This window comes from Puma concolor, chromosome B2 (genome assembly GCF_028749965.1).
Source record: "Puma concolor isolate L17-30 chromosome B2, mPumCon1.1.hap2, whole genome shotgun sequence".
NCBI classification, from domain to species: Eukaryota; Metazoa; Chordata; class Mammalia; order Carnivora; family Felidae; genus Puma; species Puma concolor.
In genome coordinates, this window is record NC_141671.1 from 4,095,668 (window position 1) to 4,114,763 (window position 19,096).

At 46.3% G+C, this 19,096-nt stretch overlaps 3 protein-coding genes across 3 annotated transcripts; 2 read left to right on the forward strand and 1 right to left on the reverse strand.

Annotated features, from left to right (window-relative positions):
- The first annotated feature begins 5,846 nt into the window (after positions 1 to 5,846).
- LOC112853459 (histone H1.4) lies at positions 5,847 to 16,226 on the forward strand. Its single transcript, XM_086706068.1, has 2 exons — positions 5,847 to 6,538; positions 15,983 to 16,226. Exons 1-2 carry the CDS (start codon positions 5,901 to 5,903, stop codon positions 16,209 to 16,211), a joined length of 867 nt encoding a protein of 288 aa, XP_086562194.1. The 5' UTR covers positions 5,847 to 5,900; the 3' UTR covers positions 16,212 to 16,226.
- On the reverse strand, positions 14,548 to 15,035 carry LOC112853493 (histone H3.1). Its single transcript, XM_025917038.2, has one exon. It carries the CDS (start codon positions 15,000 to 15,002, stop codon positions 14,592 to 14,594), a length of 411 nt encoding a protein of 136 aa, XP_025772823.2. The 5' UTR covers positions 15,003 to 15,035; the 3' UTR covers positions 14,548 to 14,591.
- Positions 16,227 to 16,652: 426 nt separating the features above from the next.
- On the forward strand, positions 16,653 to 17,321 carry H2BC3 (H2B clustered histone 3). Its single transcript, XM_025917030.2, has one exon. It carries the CDS (start codon positions 16,716 to 16,718, stop codon positions 17,094 to 17,096), a length of 381 nt encoding a protein of 126 aa, XP_025772815.1. The 5' UTR covers positions 16,653 to 16,715; the 3' UTR covers positions 17,097 to 17,321.
- Positions 17,322 to 19,096: the final 1,775 nt, after the last annotated feature.

Genomic DNA, 19,096 nt, shown 5'->3' on the forward strand with positions numbered 1-19,096 from the left:
CCAGGCATTCCAGCTTCTGGGACAGTCGTTTTGAGAAATGTACTGTGCCACCTCTGTATCTTTCTTGGACTATTTGATAAAGTTAAGAGGAAATATAAGTGCCACTCCCATTAACCATGAAAAGAATACGAAATCTATGTTTTAAGTGAAGCATAGCTACAAATCCGTAGGTAAGCTAGGACCAACAAGAATTTGGTCCCAAAGAGGATTTCTGTTTAACTTAAGCTCGCTTAGGTGAGTTTGGTAGTAACAAATTCAGGGTGACGGAGTACCTTGGTCCCTCTCACGTACTGGCAACACAGTCCTCCCTGACAGCCAGACCTGCCTGCCACTGAAAGTGTGCGTGCACCTGACATACAGAAGGCAGGGACTGGGTGACTGTGAGCATCCTCATAACCATTTCCCATGGAGTTTCGGGCAAGGAGTGAGCTCCAAGAACAGCAGTGTGGGGGTAGATTCTGAGTGACAGTGATGGTCCTGGGTTATGCTCACCTACCATTCCCCAACACACACACACTCACAACTGCATGCGTGTACACACACGTGCACACGTGCACACACACACACACACACACACACACACACACACATCTCCTTTCTCCGATGCCCCAACTTCATCTCGTCTTGTTAGAACCTCTTCTTAAAGTCTCCCTTGGGGTAGTACCCGGGTCGTGTGACCTTTCAGAGGCTTCCAGGGGAAGCACACATAATTGGAAAGAGTGAACAAGCCTGATGGATGGTCTATTCTCACCCCCGTCCAAATTAAGGAGAGGACCAACTTTCTCAGAGTCACCCCCAAAACAGCAGAATCCCACGGTGGGCAGATCTAATGGAAATAAACTTCAGGGAAGAGGCAACTGTGTGTTCAGCGCCGTCTCAGGAACTATACGCATGTTACCTCATTTAATTCTCACTATATTCCTTGGGAGAGGTGCTACTCCATGTTACAGAGGAGGAAATGAAAGTTGGGAAAGCCTGAGAACGTAGCAGGTGGTACCCTATACTATACATTATATATACAAGCCTATAGTATATAATATAGATGAATATACAACATATGCCATCTGTTAATTATGTATAATTCTAAATAAATAAAATTAATTTTGTATTTAATGGATACTACCAAGTGCATTTAGATATGCATTATTAGTTTAATCCTCAGTTTTAATTTCTAAAGTGGTTCATATGTCTATATTCGTGACCTTCACTAATGAGATTTGGGGGGCGCCCTACTAATTTTTAAGAGTGTAAAGGAGTCCTGGAATCTAAATTTGAGAACCACTGATCTAGGCTGAAATCGAATGTCTTATTTTCCCAGTGGGTTTGGTAAGGATTTGAAGGCGAAGGCGTAACCAGCACAGTAACATTTTAATTTTTTTATTCTTCCGTTTTCTCAGTGGTTTTGGTCTTTCCCACCAGATTCATCACACAGCGTGATATTTATGCTTGTCTCTGACCGTCCCATCAGTTACAGCTCTTTGAGAGGAGACACTTTGCTGGGCTGATCTTTGCTTTTATTATCTCTTCCAGTGTCTTTTGCTTAACAAGTGCCCTGTGTGTGGGAAGCTCATGCATGGCATCGTGATGGCAATAACACATCCTAACAAATCTATCAAAACTTGTACGTCCGTGTTTCCTCCAAAACAGTCACTGAGTGAGGCTATACCCTCCTTCCGATTAAGGCTATTGCCTAAAATACGTCTGCATCTTGTGCATTATCACTGCCTTTATTAGAGACCTAGACTAGGAAGCTGTAAAAATGTATATAATCTCACTGTTGAGAAATCCTCTTGAGGGTAGGTTTGACTTCTGAAACAGCTTACAGTCATTTGAAAACACGCTTAAAGAGTGAGGTGGCAGTGAAAGAGCTAGTTTCCTGCCTCACTTACGTGGTCCTAAGAGCAATTCCAAAATGTCAGGTGAATATATTCTGGAATGTGTCGTTCCATTGGTGATACTCCCGATGCATTTATTAAGCACCAATGTCTTTTAAGGACGTGTCCAGGAATAAACATAGAGAAACCGTGGTCTCAGCCCTTAAAGTGCCCCACGGGCTGGTGGGGGAAACATTTTGGCTCAGGTCTGATCCCCTAACCGTTGGCCATTTGCCTGCAGAGACTGGGTTATTTGTTTGTGGGGCTAAAAAGCAAGCAAACAGACTGGAGGGCCTACAGTCTTCTTTAGGCCACTCTCCTGAATCTCTTTCCTGCGTATTTTTTCTCAGGCGGCCCTCTGTTAGCAACCTCAAGGTGGACCCAAGCACGAACACTTGCCGCCCTTGGGCAGGCAGGCCAGGAGGGCGGCTGGTATTATTAGAGCCCCATCGCTCGTGAGTCAGGAAAGAGCAGGTTTTACTCGCTCCCAGTTGGGGCCTGTAACAAGGTTCATTAATATCAGGTTAGCTACCTTCAAAAGCAGACAGAACCCTATTCTGGCCTGGTAAACGGAGCGTCCGTGCACCTGCTCCAGCAACCCCCCTCACTGTCCTTACGTTTTTCTCGCTGTTCACGTCTCTCCCGCACACCCTCCGTCCAGCTCCCATGACAGCCTTTTGGACTGGACATTCGGCTCTGCGTGTAATTAGCTCTGTTCACCAGCTTTCCAGACCTGAAGCACATGAAACAAAAGCAGCCAACCTGTAATATCCAGAATGTGTGTAAATGCAAGAATACACAATTGACCGCATTGCAGTATGTCTGTCCTCAGTTTATTGTTGGCCCCCCTTAAGGCCATCAATTTTGAGGGGGAAGACCACACCCTTCACCTGAATGTTCCCCTGGAGGTAATTTTAATAGGCTTTTGGTGGCTCACGGGCTTGTCCCATCTTATTTCAAAGCCCGAGACTCTGTGACCCACCTGCCAGATCTAAGGTCACTGTAAGGTTGACAGTCAAAAAGTTTTCTATCTCCCGAGTTTTAGAATGGTTTCTAAAGGTTCTGTTTTAGAGCGCTTGGAACAAACCGATGAACCGAGCGTCAAAGTATGCTTTTCAAGAAGTTAAAAACACAAGTCTCATACAAGTACTGTTTAGAGTGAGCTCATGCCTGGGTCAAAGAATGTTATGTCATTGACAAGGGAGCAAGCAGGATGGCAAAGTTGGGTCAAAGCAGGACACAGGAGAATGAAATACGCATTTAGGCAGGAGAAGGTAAAAGGCAGGAAGGTGGAAAAATACAAAACTGGTTAATGTTCTATTAAGCAATACAATCATCACTTTTAGGGTTGGCTTTTCTACTGAAAAGAGTTCATATGCCTCTCTACTGGACAAAACACTTATTAATGTATCAACCCTCTGTATGTCACTGTCTAATTTTACATACTTTGGGTGTAATCAAAGAGTAATTATGAAGTCAAAGTTACCTTTGCCAAAGCCGTGCTGTCCAGAATGGTAGCTGTTGGTCTTATGTGGCCAGGGAGCACCTGTAAGGTGGCTAGCCTGAGATGGAATATTCTACGAATGTAAAATATACTAGATTTGGAAGCCTCGCGATGTGAAAAAAAGGGAATATAAACCATCGTATTTTTAAAAATACTGATTACATGTTGAAATGGTGATAGTTTGGATATATTGAGTGAAGCAGAATATATTATTAAAATTAAACTCATGTTTCTTTGTACTTGTGTCATGTGACTACTAGAAAACGTAAAATTACGTATGTGACCCACATTCTATTTTGTGTAGTATTGCCTTAGAGCATCAAATGACCTGCAAATGAACTTAGACAATTTTCTAATACAGCTTGGAAAGACACAAAGAAACAGTTTTGCCTTATTTTTCATTTTTGGATAGCTCTTCTCAACATGCATTACAAGAATCTGGAGAAGATCAAGAATCTTGTTTCTCTGCCTTCTGATCTCTACCCTGTGGCCAGGAGGTTGGGAGCAAGACTGAGTGGCTGGTGTCCGAATGACCTGAGATCTGGACGTCAGACTTGCCTGTAGGGAGATGTGTTTTGATTGATTCAACCTGAGTGATCATATTAGAGACTTGAATCACAGGAATCGAACTTATGTGCTGTTGATGTATAAATCAGGACACCAACTGATGGTGAGGGGAGGTCCAGTGACCTGGCAGTCAAGATTCTACACTGCTATTTTTCTGGTGGGTACAGGACATTTCACTGAATTTCAAATGGCTGTGGGGGGGGGGGGGACTCCTTGTACATAGAATCAGAGCAAAGTGCATGTTCTTATTTGATTTCCTTATTTTGATGCCAAGATACATTAGTGTGATAAAAGTGCTTTAGTTGTTCAGACACTTTCGATAATTTCTTACGATTCCTATATCCAAAATCACGGCGAGGGATGGAAGGTCTAGAGTGGTTTTCTATGGCTGCTAATTCATCCATCACTAATCTCATTAGGCTGTTAATTCTCAGAGGACATGATCAGTAGTAGACACAATTTCCGAATGTTGAACAAATGTTATTCAGTGAAACTTACAATGGAGTTATTCTTAGTCTAAAAATGCCTCATTTTTTTTTCATCACTGAAGTTAAGTTGTATAACCTTTTTTGACCCTGGTCCAAGGCTGGCATCTTCAACACATATTTTCATGTGGCTGTATATTTGAATGGGAATTTCGGGTAAGTTGTAATACTTCCTTGGTCCCTAAAAGACAAAGCAAACTTTAGAATAGAATCCGAATGACCAGCACCAAAGGGCGTGAGAAGGGGTAATCTTACCAACAACAGAAAAATGGTATAAAAACTTACATGTTCTAGGAATTTCCCTCTATTTCTATTTAAAAATTTGCCATCCATTTTGTTCTACTTCGAATCTCCAGTTCATCTTATAAAAGTGTATCACATTAATGTTAGCTGCTTTCCTTCCATCGAGACTGTCGAATTCCCAGGTAGAGAGTTTCCTTCTATACCATAACATGAGTTAGATGTTGTTACTGGAAGTAATCTAGAATTTTCACGTGCTGAAGTTCATGTCTTTATTGGAACATATAAAAATAAATAAATAAATGCTTGTTTTCTTTGGAGAGAGATCATCTCAATGTCTATAGCTACCAAGTCTATTGAGGATTCTTTGCAGGCTTAGGGGGTCTCCTTTCTTCCCTTATTATCTCTATTCTTGAGGGTCAGACCCCCTGCCTTGCACAACCCAGAGGGGAACCTGAGATCTTTTTTAAAAACTGCCCAATTTCTCGCCTTTGGAGAAGTGAAGAGTGCCCCGCCCCCATCTACGAAAAGACGGAGTTGATAAAGAATTTCAGTGTCTTCAAATCTAAGATTTAAGTCTCTAACCCCCCACGGTCCAGGACACCCCCCAAGGCCTTTGGACCCCCTTTCATCCAACCCTAACTGCTTTGGACTGGCCCGGGAATCCTTGTCCCAGTCCACGGTTCCTGTGGGTCTGTGCGCAGAATTCACAGAGGACCTGTGTTACTTCCCTCGCGAAGAAAGAGAATTATCGTGAAAATTTAGGTGGAAACCATTTCGTTTTTGTCTCCCAAAGAAGGCAACCATGTGCCCAACCACCCCTGAGAAAAAGAACTTTCAGGGGCAACGGAGCGAACAGGTAATTTAAGAGAAAAACAGAAAGTGGTCTCCCACCGCCCTGGACTTCCCTCGGAGTTGGGGGAGTTGGGGGCTCCTGGACGCGTCGCCTTTGGGGTTGCGGAAAAAATAAATGGAGAGCCCGGAGCCTGAGGCTTCTCGGATCCTTTTCCGACCAAAGCCGGGAGATTTGGTGCGGGGTATTTTAACATTTTCCCCCTTTTGTGAAGTGGAACAAACACAACTTGGGCGCACGGCGGCGGCTCGGAGCCTGCCAGCCAGGCGGGCGAGCGGAGCACCAATCAGCGCGCGCCTGCGCTCTATATATACGGCGGCCCGGCCCCGGCGCACCCACGGCGCTCTGCCACTTGTCCCCGGTCCTACAGCCTCAGCATGTCGGAGACCGCTCCCGCCGCTCCTGCCGCCGCGCCCCCCGCGGAGAAGGCCCCCGTGAAGAAGAAGGCGGCCAAGAAACCCGCAGGGGTGCGCCGCAAAGCTTCTGGGCCGCCGGTGTCCGAGCTCATCACCAAGGCCGTGGCCGCCTCCAAGGAGCGCAGCGGCGTGTCCCTGGCCGCGCTCAAGAAGGCGCTGGCGGCCGCCGGCTACGACGTGGAGAAGAACAACAGCCGCATCAAGCTGGGCCTCAAGAGCCTGGTGAGCAAGGGCACCCTGGTGCAGACCAAGGGCACCGGCGCCTCGGGCTCGTTCAAGCTCAACAAGAAGGCGGCGTCCGGGGAGGCCAAGCCCAAAGCCAAGAAGGCGGGCGCGGCCAAGCCCAAGAAGGCTGCCGGGGCGGCCAAGAAAGCCAAGAAGGCCACCGGGGCTGGCACTCCCAAGAAGAGCGCCAAGAAGACCCCGAAGAAGGTGAAGAAGCCGGCGGGGGCTGCTGTCGCCAAGAAAGTGGCCAAGAGTCCGAAGAAAGCGAAGGCTGCCAAGCCGAAGAAGGCCGCCAAGAGCGCAGCTAAGGCCGTGAAGCCCAAGACCGCCAAACCCAAGGTTGCCAAGCCCAAGAAGGCTGCACCCAAAAAGAAGTAGGCTGTTGAAGAACGTCTGCTTCTGAAACCCAAAAAGGCTCTTTTCAGAGCCACCACTGATCTCAAAGAAAGAGCTGAACCTTCTAACCCTGTCCCTTTCCCCCTTTACCCTTTGGTTCTAGGTGTGGTTGGCAGCTACAGTTGACGCCAGCCGAAAAGGGGCGGCGGGGGTCTCTGCGCGGCCCTAGGGCTCGTCCCCTGCCCAGCGGTATCCCGGGTGGCCTCCCCCGCTACCTTGCGGAAGCGCTGTCCCGGAGGCGCGCACTCGCGCGCCAGCCCCGCCCCGCGCCAGGCCATCGAAAACAACCACAAATCAAGTCAGCCAGTTCCTCGGTCTCCAGGAATCCCCCGATTGGGTTGGAAAGCCGTTCAAAAGTCCCGCCCTGCTCGCGGGTTGGCCCACTCCTCCGGCCCACGCTTTTCATCGCGTGTTTTATTGGGCGGAGGCCGGCCTCTTGTGTATTCTGTGTACGTTTCGTTTCCAGTGGGTTGATTGTGCCTTTTTCGCCCGGTAAGTGTGTCCCTGATACCTCGGACACTTCCCATGGTTTGGAAAGTCCAGCTCGTGTCCGGGGACGGCCGCAGCACCCCGCCGGGGAGGAGACGGTGCGGGCGTCCGTGCCGCGCGCTCCCGTGGGCCAGCCCGCGCGCTGCGGCCGCTGAGGACCGCGTCTGGACCACCGCGCGGCGGCGGCGGCGGCCACCCCGCCACCGGGCGCCGCTGGACCGGCGCCCTTCTGTCCCTCGCGTCATGTAACTTTGCGCAAAAGTGTGATGGGATTGGAGTGCATCACAACAACCCTTCGTCGGCCATCTTGTCCCGGCAGCGGGTCACCGAGCGTCGTTTTAGGTAGACGTCAACATCTAAACGCCGGAGATGCTTTCAACGCATTTTTGCGCGGCCGAAGTCCCAACGGTTTCTACGCGAGTAACGTACGGGTAAACCTGGGAACGTATATGCATGTGTGGGGGTGAAGTGATGTCTCTAACGAAGGCCTTTAGTTTATCTTCACGGCGGTATCTGCGGCTTCTTTCATACTGATGGCGTTTCTTCTGGGCAGAGGAAAGTCCAGCGTCGTGTTTTATATTCTGGTCAACACCGTTGGTTCCAGGAACCGGGGCTTCTGGAGACCCGAAGCTCAGTTCTTCGCCCATTGCCACAGCGACTGATGTAGTCGTTAAGTAACTTAGATTAATTAATCTAATTAATTAATTAATCACTACCCCCATTACCGGTAGTGACCACGGAGTTCATTCCTGCCCGCACCGTCCCTCCCAACGGAATGGGATACTATAATGTTCGTTTTCATGTGTAGAAAGACCTCCCTTCTTTGAGAGCACAGCGCACCCGCGCGCGCGCATTCACGCCAAGAAAGTTTTCCCAAGGTTTGTTTCAATAATTTTTGTGTTGTCAATTTCACTTTAGAAGTAATTGAAACCCCTGTATTTTGTTACAAGGTTTAATAAATACGTACGACTCTTCCATTTCTGCCTCCTTTCCCCTCCCCACCTCACTCCCGTTGGAGATGCCAACCGTTATCATAGGCTAAATTCCATGGATACGTGGAGTAATCCTAGGTTTTCTACTTTGTCCCTTTGATCTTTCTGGCCATTTCTCCAGTGAGATCATACTGTTAAGTATTGTTCACAGCACTGTCTTCAATGCTGAGAATACATAACCCATGGTAGGTACTGAAATAAAAATGGAATGTTTGAGAAACTGAGATGTTATAACATGAATGTTCGAGAAACTGAGATGTTATAACATGACCGAGGGAAGATAGAGCTCATTCCCTCTCGTTGCTTTTTTTTTTTTTTTCCAGAATTTCCTGGTTATTCTAGTTTTTGTTTATTTATTTTGTTTTTCGAAATGCACTTTAAGATGCTTCCTCCCTCCCACCTCACCTCTTCACCCCTCCATTACACATAAACACACACACACACACACACACACACACACACACACACACACACAACCTCAATATCCTTGTAGTTTTATTGGGATGGTGTTAAATTTACAAATTAATTTGGGGAGAGGATGAGTTTTCCTGTTCAAGAACATTTTATGTTTTCACATTCCCTCCCCCCACCCCCCAATAATTTTGTACCTGTGGAGAATGTTTCAAATTTTCTGCAGACAGATCTTCATATTATATATTACCCTTTATTCCCAGATATCTTGTCACCTTTGTTGCTGTTGAAAATGACAACCTATGAGATTTTTGATTCCTTTGGGGCCTGGCACACTGAAGATATCCAGTAATGGAAGGGATCTATGCCTAGTGAATGAACAACCTCTAGAACAGTCCTGTCTGTAGCCAAATTAAGCAAGGAAGAAAGAAACAGGTGAATCAGTTTTAATTACATAATTTAGGGGCACCTGAATGGCTCAGTCCGTTAACCATCTGACTTCCGCTGGGGTCATCATCTCATGGTCTGTGAGTTTGAGCCCCAACATCAGGCTCTTCAGATCCTCTGTCTCCCTCTCTGCTGCTCTCTCTCTCTCACACACACACACACTCAAAAAGAAATATTAAAAAAAACCACATAATTTATTTAACCTAACATGTCCAAAATATTCTTGCTCAGCACAAAATCAATGTAAAAATATTTATGAGAGATTTTACATTCTTTTTTGTTCCTCGCATTGTGTCTTTGGAATCTCCATGTGTTTTACACAAACAGCACATCTCAGTTCCTACGTGTCTATTTCAAGAACTCACTCAACTGTATGTGGCTCATGGCAGCCTTACGGACAATAAACTCTAGAATGCCCTCTGGTCCCAAATATCCTTCTCTTCTCTAGCCTCATCCTTGGTTTAAAGCTTTCACATCAGTGGGTCTTCATATACGCTGTCCTCCGTGGACCTAAACTTTTGACCCTAAAGGGGGTTGACAGGTCCAAAACTCATTGGGCCAATATGAACCAATCAAAAATTCTCTGTTCAAAAACTGGAACTGAGTTGCAGAAATTGAGGTGACCTGATGTCAGGGGCTGGGAGGTGTCGTCTGTAGGAGACACCAGAAGGTCTGATGAATGAAAAATGCCGAATGGAGCCAAGGGCAGAGCACAGAGGAGAGATGCATAGAGCTTCGTTCTCTGGGTTCCTAACGTGGGGATTCTGGGTCCTCTGAGCCATCTGTACTCCTGTCACTGGGGCAGGAGCCTCCCTTGGCTCAGGTTGGGTCAAGTTGCAGCAACCAGGAGACCCAATTAAGACACTTAAATTTAATCACAGTACTTGTGCTAAGTACCATAAGTACTTGTGCTAAGTACTCATGCTTTCAAGTCCACACACTTTTTAGGTTCATATACTTACAATGGATCCTAACATTGAATGTCTCCTGCAAACATATTTGCATAGGTAAAGGGCACCCTTTTACTATTCAAATGAAATGTATTCCTCAAAAACAAATGTTTGCCCTTCTCTAGTAAGGGTGAGGGGAGAGTTCACTCACAGAGAGCTAAAAGTTATCATAAAAACCTCTAATTTTGCCTAGACTTTCGATAAGACCTTCAACAATATGTTTCCTTGATTTTGACCCATTCCCTCACGGGTGTCCACAAAGTTGACTGGCTTAGGTCTAATACCGTAAGCCATTCATTAGACTCTACGTTGGCTGCTTTAAGAAAAAGGTCCTTGTGGGGCGCCTGGGTGGCTTGGTCGGTTAGGTGTCCGACTTCGTCCGACTTCGGCTCAGGTCATGATCCCACCGTCCGTGAGTTCAAGCCCCACGTCGGGCTCCGTGCTGACAGCTCAGAGCCTGGAGCCTGCTTCAGATTCTGTGTCTCCCTCTCTCTCTGCCCCTCCCCTGTTCATGCTCTGTCTCTCTCTGTCTCAAAAATAAACGTTAAAAAAAAAAATTAAAAAAAAAAAAAAAAAGAAAAAGGCCCTTGTCTTGATTTTTAGTTTGTGAAGTCTATATTTTATTTTGACATTATTAATGTTATCATTTTCAATAATCTACTTATTATTATAAAATAATATTGACAACGGCAATAATATATTCAAATAATTGCCCAAACATGGCTGACTACCTAAACTTGGCAATGATTACCGCATCAACTAAATTGCTGATTGATAATTCAACATGAAAATTCATGATCTCATGTCCACGTACGATAAAAGTGTAACTCAGAAATTACAGGTTAGGGGCGCCTGGGTGGCTTGGTCAGTTAAGCGTCCGACTTCCGCTCAGGGCATGATCTCACGGTCCGTGAGTTCGAGCCCCGCGTCTGGCTCTGTGCTGACAGCTCAGAGCCTGAAGCCTGTTTCAGATTCTGTGTCTCCCTCTCTCTCTGCCCCTCCCCTGTTCATGCTCTGTCTCTCTCTGTCTCAAAAATAAATAAACGTTAAAAAAAATTAAAAAAAAAAGAAGAAAAGAAAAAAAAGAAATTACAGGTTATTTTAATGCATTATACCCACCTTTTAAAATTTTTCTGCGCATACACAAGTGGTCTCGTGGCTGAAAAATTAAATATCCTATTACTTCTCGTAGGCAAATTTCTAGGTGATTCTACGCCTAAGGGAAATGTAGAGAGTAACTTTGGGTTGAAATCCAGGCCAGAGATGAACAGTTGGTCCAGTAAAAGGCAAGGTGACATCATTAGAGGGTTTCAGAGTAGAGCTGGGATTTAGGGTACAGTGGGAACAACAACACTGCTGTCGAGAGCTAGCATTTCCTGAGTTCTAATTTACAACGTGCCAAGCATTGTCGGGGAGAAGTCTCCATTGCTTTTCTTTTTTTAATGTTTACTTAGTATTTTTGAGACAGAGAGAAACAGAGTGCAAGCGGGGGAGGGGCAGAGAGAGAGGGAGACACAGAATCCGAAGCAGGCTCCAGACTCCGAGCTGTCAGCACAAGAGCCCGATGCGGGGCTCAAACCCACCAACCTTGAGACCGTGACCTGAGCCGAAGTCAGACGTTTAACCGACTGAGCCACCCAGGCGCCCCTCCATTTCTTTTCAAACACCTTCTTATCACAGCACTCTGAGGGAGGTGTCATGATTACTGAGGACTGGTGATATTAAGAACATAGCTAGTTAGTTTCTGCTCAGTGAGCCGGTGTCATCACCCTCTGCAGAGTAGTGCTTTTCCTCAGAAATACAATAGGAGTCACATAGGTTATTTGAAATTTTCTAGTAGCCACATTTGAAAAAGCGAAAAGGAACAAGAAAAATCTATTTTGATAGTACTTTAACTCACTATTATAGAAATATTATTTCAACAAGTCATCTAATATAAAAAATACTGAGATTTTTTTTTTTAATTCTATTTTTCAGACAACTCTTTGAAACCTGGTACGTATTTTACACGTAAAGCTCATCTCGGTTTGGACCAGCCACATTTCAAGTGCTTCATAGCCATATATGGCTAGTGGCCTACTATCTTGGATGATATAGTTCCACAGTAACTAAATACTGTGATGAAAACACAAGCAAATACCTGCTCTGTAGTAGAATCCAGATGTTTTCCAAGGAAATGATTATTCTGAGCTGGTCTTGAAGCCCAGAGAGCATCCCTGAAAGGTGATGTTTCTTCTATGCATCGTATGCATTTCCCCTCGTTCTAGGCCACTGACCAGAGGACTCTCATAACAGAACATAGCCCAGGCCAGGCCACTGCATTTCCCACGCATCCACTAATCTGTGAGTCCGAGTGAGCCTTGAGGAGGAACTGGGTCTAACAATCCATTTCCAGGAAGTCTTATTGGTCCGAAGATATTTAGTGTGTGGGTTTGGTGTCAGGTTGCTTGTCAATGATATCTATTATGAATCTGGCCAATTAAAGTAAACTCTCTTGGGCTAACGTTCTTCCTCTATAAAATGGAGACAGTGAGAGAACCTGATTTTCAGGGTTGTATTAAGAATGTTCTATAATAATGCAGGCCAATCGGTTCATGTGCTACTTGACCCATGGAGAACTAGGAGACAGACTCCAACGAAAATGTGGGGACCTCTTCCATGGAACCTTCTCTAAAGGAAGATGATATTCAGCCCAGGCTAGATCAATACCATCCTGCAATATTGTCCCAGGGAACTCACCGCGATACTGAAAATGTTCAAACTGCTCAGAATTGACTTTATCTCCTCCCCACAACTTTTGTTCTTCTGGTAACTCTGAGAATGGTACCACAGTTCAAAGCATCATGCAAAGCAAAGCTCTTTCCCAGAGACCTAGAGTCATCCCAAACCAGTGATTCTCAACTCCTAGGGTGCTAGGCTGAGATGTTAGAACAGAGTGGTAGGAGGGCATGGGAAAGCCGTATATAAGTTAGAAAAACGTAGCCAGTGATCAGAAGCAGGCTTACCCAGAAGCTAATGAAACTCAAATATTAGGCGCAAAGGCCTGAGAGGGGCTCTTGGGACTGTGTTCACTGGGTCTCATTTTTTTTGCAAAATTTCAATGTTAAAATATTTTCTTCGCAGCCGCTTAGACTTGTTGTCTATTGGAAGTTAATCTTCCCTTTCATTACAGTTCACCTTTTGTCTGATTATGGTGAGATACTGAAGAACATATCTGGATTTGGGTAAGAGAAAATGGAGTTGAATGTATTTGGGGAGGGGTTAATGAGATGAGAAGTGCGATTTGCAGATGTGCTCATATATAGTTCAGTTCTAGCCAATCTGAAGTAAGAATGGTGTCAAGGAGTTTTCTCCTGTTCATGGACAAACTCAGCTGGATTACAGACAAGAAGATGTCGGACTCCTGTCATTATATGACATCTACATTTTCGTAGCAACCGCGCTGGCAGCGAACGTATAGTACAAACGAGTCAAGATTTGAAATGTACAGAACGGGAAGCTAGCCCATGAAGAAATCTTCTAAATTTTACAACTCACGTATGCAAGAAGCTTGACAGGATTTTCTAAATTTGAAAACAGTCTTACACATGACATTACCAATAACGTGCTTTGAAGCTGAAAGTACTAAGCAATCAGGAGAACGAAACAGTTTGTGATCAATCGTGCTGGAGGAAATACTGAATTCTCTTCCTGTTGTCTATATAGAAAATAGTACAAAATAACTTTCGAGTGAAGATGAAGTCGGAGTATGCGGTCAAAAACAGGAAAATAAGCATGATAAGGTTGTATTCAAGAGTTAAGAAAATGTCTTCAAGAGTTAATTCAAGAGTTAATAATAATGTTAACAAAATGAACTTTGTGATGGCTATGGTTTTTGCAAAATTGGAATTTGGCTCATCTTTCTATTATAAATTAATATTCACTGGCTAGTTTTGTATTTGAAATTTTGAATTGGAATTGTTAAGAGTTGCCAAGTTGTGTCAATTTTAGGCCTCAGAAAAAGCTTAACTAGCATCAGTTCATTATACTTTTAAACTTAGGAAATTAACAAGGAAATTAACACTTAAGTGGATGGATACTGATCATGCTATTAGGTAAGCTTCTATTATGCTAAGTGGCCCAGGGCAGGAATTACAGGAGATGGTCAGGAGCTCCTACAAACTCACATAACTAAATGTTCTCTTTTATTAAAGCCCAACCAGGTAACAATGAATCCGTGGAAGCGCTCTTCAGAGAATTGCGCCCTGGAGGGGGCGCCTGGGTGGTTGTCGGTTAAGCTCCGACTTCCGCCCAGGTCAGGATCTCCGGGTTCTCTAGTTCGGGCCCCGGCAGGCCCTGTGCTGACAGCTCGGAGCCAGGAGGAGCCGGTTTCATTCTGGGGTGTCCCTCTGCCTCCCCACCACTCGCCCGGTCTCAAAAATAAACATTAAACAACTCCCTGGAGAACTCAAAGCCAATTAAAAAGCTTACTTTCTCCTCAATTTCTTGTATGGACGTCAAACTGATCTATGTTGTGAATAACTAGATCTATACTCAACAAGCCGCCACGCGAATGACAAATCACTTAATTGAACGGACTGGGACAAAGGGATATGCAACGCTCAGATACCGAACATGAAAGACATCCGTAAAGGACTATTTCCATACCGGCTCAATTACGCCAAGCAATTAAAAGTTACAGGTACTTTTAAGAGAAAGTGTGGGTGGCTCTGAAAAGAGCCTTTTTCAACCTGAAGCCGGCATTACGCCCGCTCCCCGCGGATGCGGCGCGCCAGCTGGATATCTTTGGGCATGATGGTGACGCGCTTGGCGTGGATGGCGCACAGGTTGGTGTCCTCGAAGAGCCCCACCAGGTAGGCCTCGCACGCCTCCTGCAGCGCCATCACGGCCGAGCTCTGGAAGCGCAGGTCGGTCTTGAAGTCCTGCGCGATCTCGCGCACCAGCCGCTGGAACGGCAGCTTGCGGATCAGCAGCTCGGTGGACTTCTGGTAGCGGCGGATCTCGCGCAGGGCCACCGTGCCGGGCCGGTAGCGGTGCGGCTTCTTGACGCCGCCGGTGGCCGGCGCGCTCTTGCGGGCCGCCTTGGTGGCCAGCTGCTTGCGCGGGGCCTTGCCGCCCGTCGATTTGCGCGCCGTCTGCTTTGTGCGAGCCATCTGAGACAACTAAGAACACACAGAACCTGGTGGGCAAGGGCGAAGTTCCCCTTATATACAGTAAGAAGCATTCTGATTGGTCTTGTCATCTTTCAAAAGAACCGCGCGATAAAACCATTGGTCGAAGGGTAGATTAATTACTGGAGAGCCTGATTGGATGAATCACTCCACCTCATCCCTCTTTTCAGCGTCCAGGTTCTGTTTTATCCTTTCACTGAGTACAGCGTGAAAAGCGAGGATTTCACCATGCGAAACGTAACTTTTGGTTCAGTAAACCTAAGTGGGACCTGAGATTCTCAATTCCTGACAGGCTCGAATGTCACCAACCTGCTGGGCTGCACACTTCTCTGAGTGCGATTGTCTTGTCTCCTTCTCCCCTAGACGGCTGGATTAGTTATTTTTAAGTAAACCTCGGGTCTCTTGGACTGCCACTTCCTAGGTCTTTGGTCATTATACCTCCCTTAATACAGTTTCCTGTGTGAAACTACATGGCAGGGTCCCTGAATGGACCTGGAAGATAGCATGTAAAGCACTTGGTCTGGTAATGCTAGATTCACACTACACTGGACAGCAACAAATGATCTCGGACTTAGTTTGATACGATGGGTTTTCCTTAATTTGAAAATTTGAAAATCCCGCGCGGCTTTCTTATTGGCCAAACGCAAATTTCCATTCTGCTTGTTATGCTTACATTTGAGCCCCTTTACTTTTTGTAGGTCAGTTCCATCTGGCATATAAAGTTGAGTGGGGTTTTTTTTTGTTGTTTTTTGAACAAGGTTTTGACGTTACCTTGTCTTTTACAGACTCAGGACTGATTCTACCAACGTAACAGGCTGGTTACTAGCCTTTCATGTGAAAATATGGATGGCTCTGAAAAGAGCCTTTGATTAGCTGTAGAAAAGCGGAAGATCCGTGGTGTTCTGGGCTAGACTTTACTTGCTCTTAGCCTTGTGGTGGCTCTCGGTCTTCTTGGGCAGCAGCACGGCCTGGATGTTGGGCAGGACGCCGCCCTGTGCGATGGTCACGCGGCCCAGCAGCTTGTTGAGCTCCTCGTCGTTGCGGATGGCCAACTGCAGGTGGCGCGGGATGATGCGCGTCTTCTTGTTGTCGCGGGCCGCGTTGCCCGCCAGCTCCAGGATCTCGGCCGTCAGGTACTCCAGCACGGCCGCCAGGTACACCGGCGCGCCGGCCCCGACCCGCTCGGCGTAGTTGCCCTTGCGGAGCAGGCGGTGTACGCGGCCCACCGGGAACTGCAGCCCGGCCCGCGACGAGCGCGTCTTGGCCTTGGCGCGAGCCTTGCCGCCCTGTTTACCGCGTCCAGACATATCAAGGGAGACTAATTCACCAGCTAAAGCTCCGCGAAATACAAAGAGAAGAACTTGGCAGCTCAGGGAAATTAAAAAAAAAAAAAAAAAAAAAAAAAAAAAAAAAAAGTTCTTTTATAGGCAGAGCGGGGATGAGCCAATCCGCCTTCCCATTGGTCAAAGTATGTTTGCCTGTGTATCCAATAGGAAGAGAAACTGTGTATCCCTCATTTGCATAAACCCCTCCCCTTGATGAAAGTGTTCTGCTTTTATCCAATCAGAAGTGATAATTCTTGAACCTTCATTTGCATTGAAGAACTATAAAAGAATGGGCTCTGGACCCCCTCACAACACTAACCTTTGTTGTGGTGAGTGCGATTAGCATTTCTACAGCTCTTAGAAAAAAACCATGCCTGAGCCCTCCAAATCTGCTCCTGCCCCGAAGAAGGGCTCCAAGAAAGCCATCACTAAGGCGCAGAAGAAAGATGGCAAGAAACGCAAGCGCAGCCGCAAGGAGAGCTATTCCATCTACGTGTACAAGGTGCTGAAGCAGGTGCACCCCGACACCGGCATCTCGTCCAAGGCCATGGGCATCATGAACTCGTTCGTCAACGACATCTTCGAGCGCATCGCGGGCGAGGCGTCGCGCCTGGCGCATTACAACAAGCGCTCGACCATCACGTCCCGGGAGATCCAGACGGCCGTGCGCCTGCTGCTGCCCGGGGAGCTGGCCAAGCACGCCGTGTCCGAGGGCACCAAGGCCGTCACCAAGTACACCAGCTCCAAGTGAGTGTGTTTGGAGGCACAATCCAACCCAAAGGCTCTTTTCAGAGCCACCCACTTTCTCAAAGGAGAGCTATAACTGCCATTCCGTGGCTGAGCAATTGCAAGCTTGGGCTACAGTCTTAAGGAATCCACTGAAATGGTGATCCGTAGGGGCATTTTTAGAGCCAAGCATGCGTTTGGATGGTCACTAACTAGGCTCTCAGCGAAATAAACTACTGTGGCGCAATGGCTGTGCGGCAAAGCGCCACTTCACCTGTAAGGTTTTTTTCAGCCCACGTGTCGTCTTCCCCCAAACTCGGAATACTTGGAAGCGCTCACTCCTTTCCCTGTGTCTGCACGTTTCTAAAGCAGACGGGAGTTTCCCTGCTAGGTAAAGAAGTGACTACAGCATTTCAAAATAGGGACCCTCCGCGGATTACTATTCCATGCTGCCCTATTGGGAGGAGGAGAGGTCCAGGTACTAGAAAGAGCCGGTAGGCGCACGTATTCCCGGAGCCTCAACTCCCCAGGACCTAAAGCATTAGATAAACAGCAGAGCCGCCCGTGGTTCCCGTGGGCATCTACGGGGTATACCTCAAGCTCTCTGCGCACACATTAAATGAAATTACTCTAGTTTCGCATTAGAATTGTTTACCGATGGCAACAGCTGATCTAAAGCCGTTTCAGTTTTTCTTGCAGGTGGGAAACCCGGGCTCCTATTTCCTGCGTCACTGGTTTCTCTGGAGTGCCACCAGAAGGGCGGGAAGCACGGCCCTGCGGCTCTAGGCAGGACAAAGAGTTTGAATTTCCCGCGCTTCCCCTTCGCGGCACCTCGTTGGCTGGTCCGGAGGGCCCCGCAGAGGCTGGTATGCGGATCGATCTTAGTAAACCTTTTTCAAAAAACTGGGACTCCAAAAATGATGCTCAAAAACCAGTAATGATCTTGGTGGAGGAAGAGGAGATATTTGGGCAGGTCTGGGTCCCGGTTCGAGGGGGGCGGTGTCAGATTGGGTAGGACTGAGCTGTTGACTGCCTGTGAAAAGGGGAGGGAAAGAATATTTTTCATCGGTTTACGAACACTTTACGTAAGGGCGATCTACAACAGTGTCTTTTGGATGAAGAAGTCAAATTTGAAGTAGGATTTCTTTAATTTCTTTTTTTTTAAGGACCCCTTTAAAATGAAAAGTTAAATTTAAATTCTCTTTTCCCAGATACCACGTCAGTAGACTGCTGTGTATTTACTGTCTCAGCAGAGGCAACATATAGCTGTGAAAGAGACCCCTGTCTTTAAAATTCATTCTTATAAAAAGACATTTCCCCTCACCCCTCCCAGGCCCTTTTTCTTTTCTCTTCTTTTTGTTTCGTTTCTTTCTGTTTCTTCTCTTTTCTTCTCTTTTCTCTTCCTTTCCTTTCCTTTTTCTTTCCTTTTGTGGTTTTTTTTTTTTTTTTTTTTTTTCTTTTTCTAATTATCAAACTCCGGCTACAGTTTAAGAATCACTGACACTTATGTTCTTCCCCGGGAGAGGTGAGATCTGGATGGTAATATTATTTCCTATCCTTTTCAAAATGATCAAACAGATTATTTTCTCCCCATCTTGTCCTTCAAAACTTTTGCCTGACTGCTTGCTTTGGTCCCTTTCTTCTCTCTCTCCTCTCCCTCCTGCTTCCCTTCCTTCCTGATATTTGATGCTTTACCTAAAACTTTACCCTTAATTGAGGAGTTCAAACTAAACCCCAAGCCTCCTAGACTCAGACCTAGGCCTTTTTGCCATCTCTCCTGGATACCTGGCTGATCTGTAACAAGTGAACGAGAATTTTTTAAAAAATCAATGCCCGGACCCTGTGGTAGGACCCCAGATCTATAGTGGGAGTGCGGAGAAACCAGAAAGATTTTTTTTATAAAATCTCCCCAGTTGTATCTGATAAAGCAGCAACTTTGGACACAGCAAGGCCAGGAGTCAAGCCATCAAAGTTAAATTCTAGAAGGGTTTATACACCCCCTTGCTTAATAAAACACCCACATTT

Excerpts from the sequence above, each read along its gene's own strand:
- LOC112853493 (XM_025917038.2), bottom strand. The coding sequence starts at position 15,002 with ATGGCTCGCACAAAGCAGACGGCGCGCAAATCGACGGGCGGCAAGGCC.
- LOC112853459 (XM_086706068.1), top strand. The coding sequence starts at position 5,901 with ATGTCGGAGACCGCTCCCGCCGCTCCTGCCGCCGCGCCCCCCGCGGAG. Across the intron at positions 6,539-15,982 it reads AAGGCTGCACCCAAAAAGAA|CACGGCCTGGATGTTGGGCA; the intron begins GTAGGCTGTTGA and ends CTTGGGCAGCAG.
- H2BC3 (XM_025917030.2), top strand. The coding sequence starts at position 16,716 with ATGCCTGAGCCCTCCAAATCTGCTCCTGCCCCGAAGAAGGGCTCCAAG.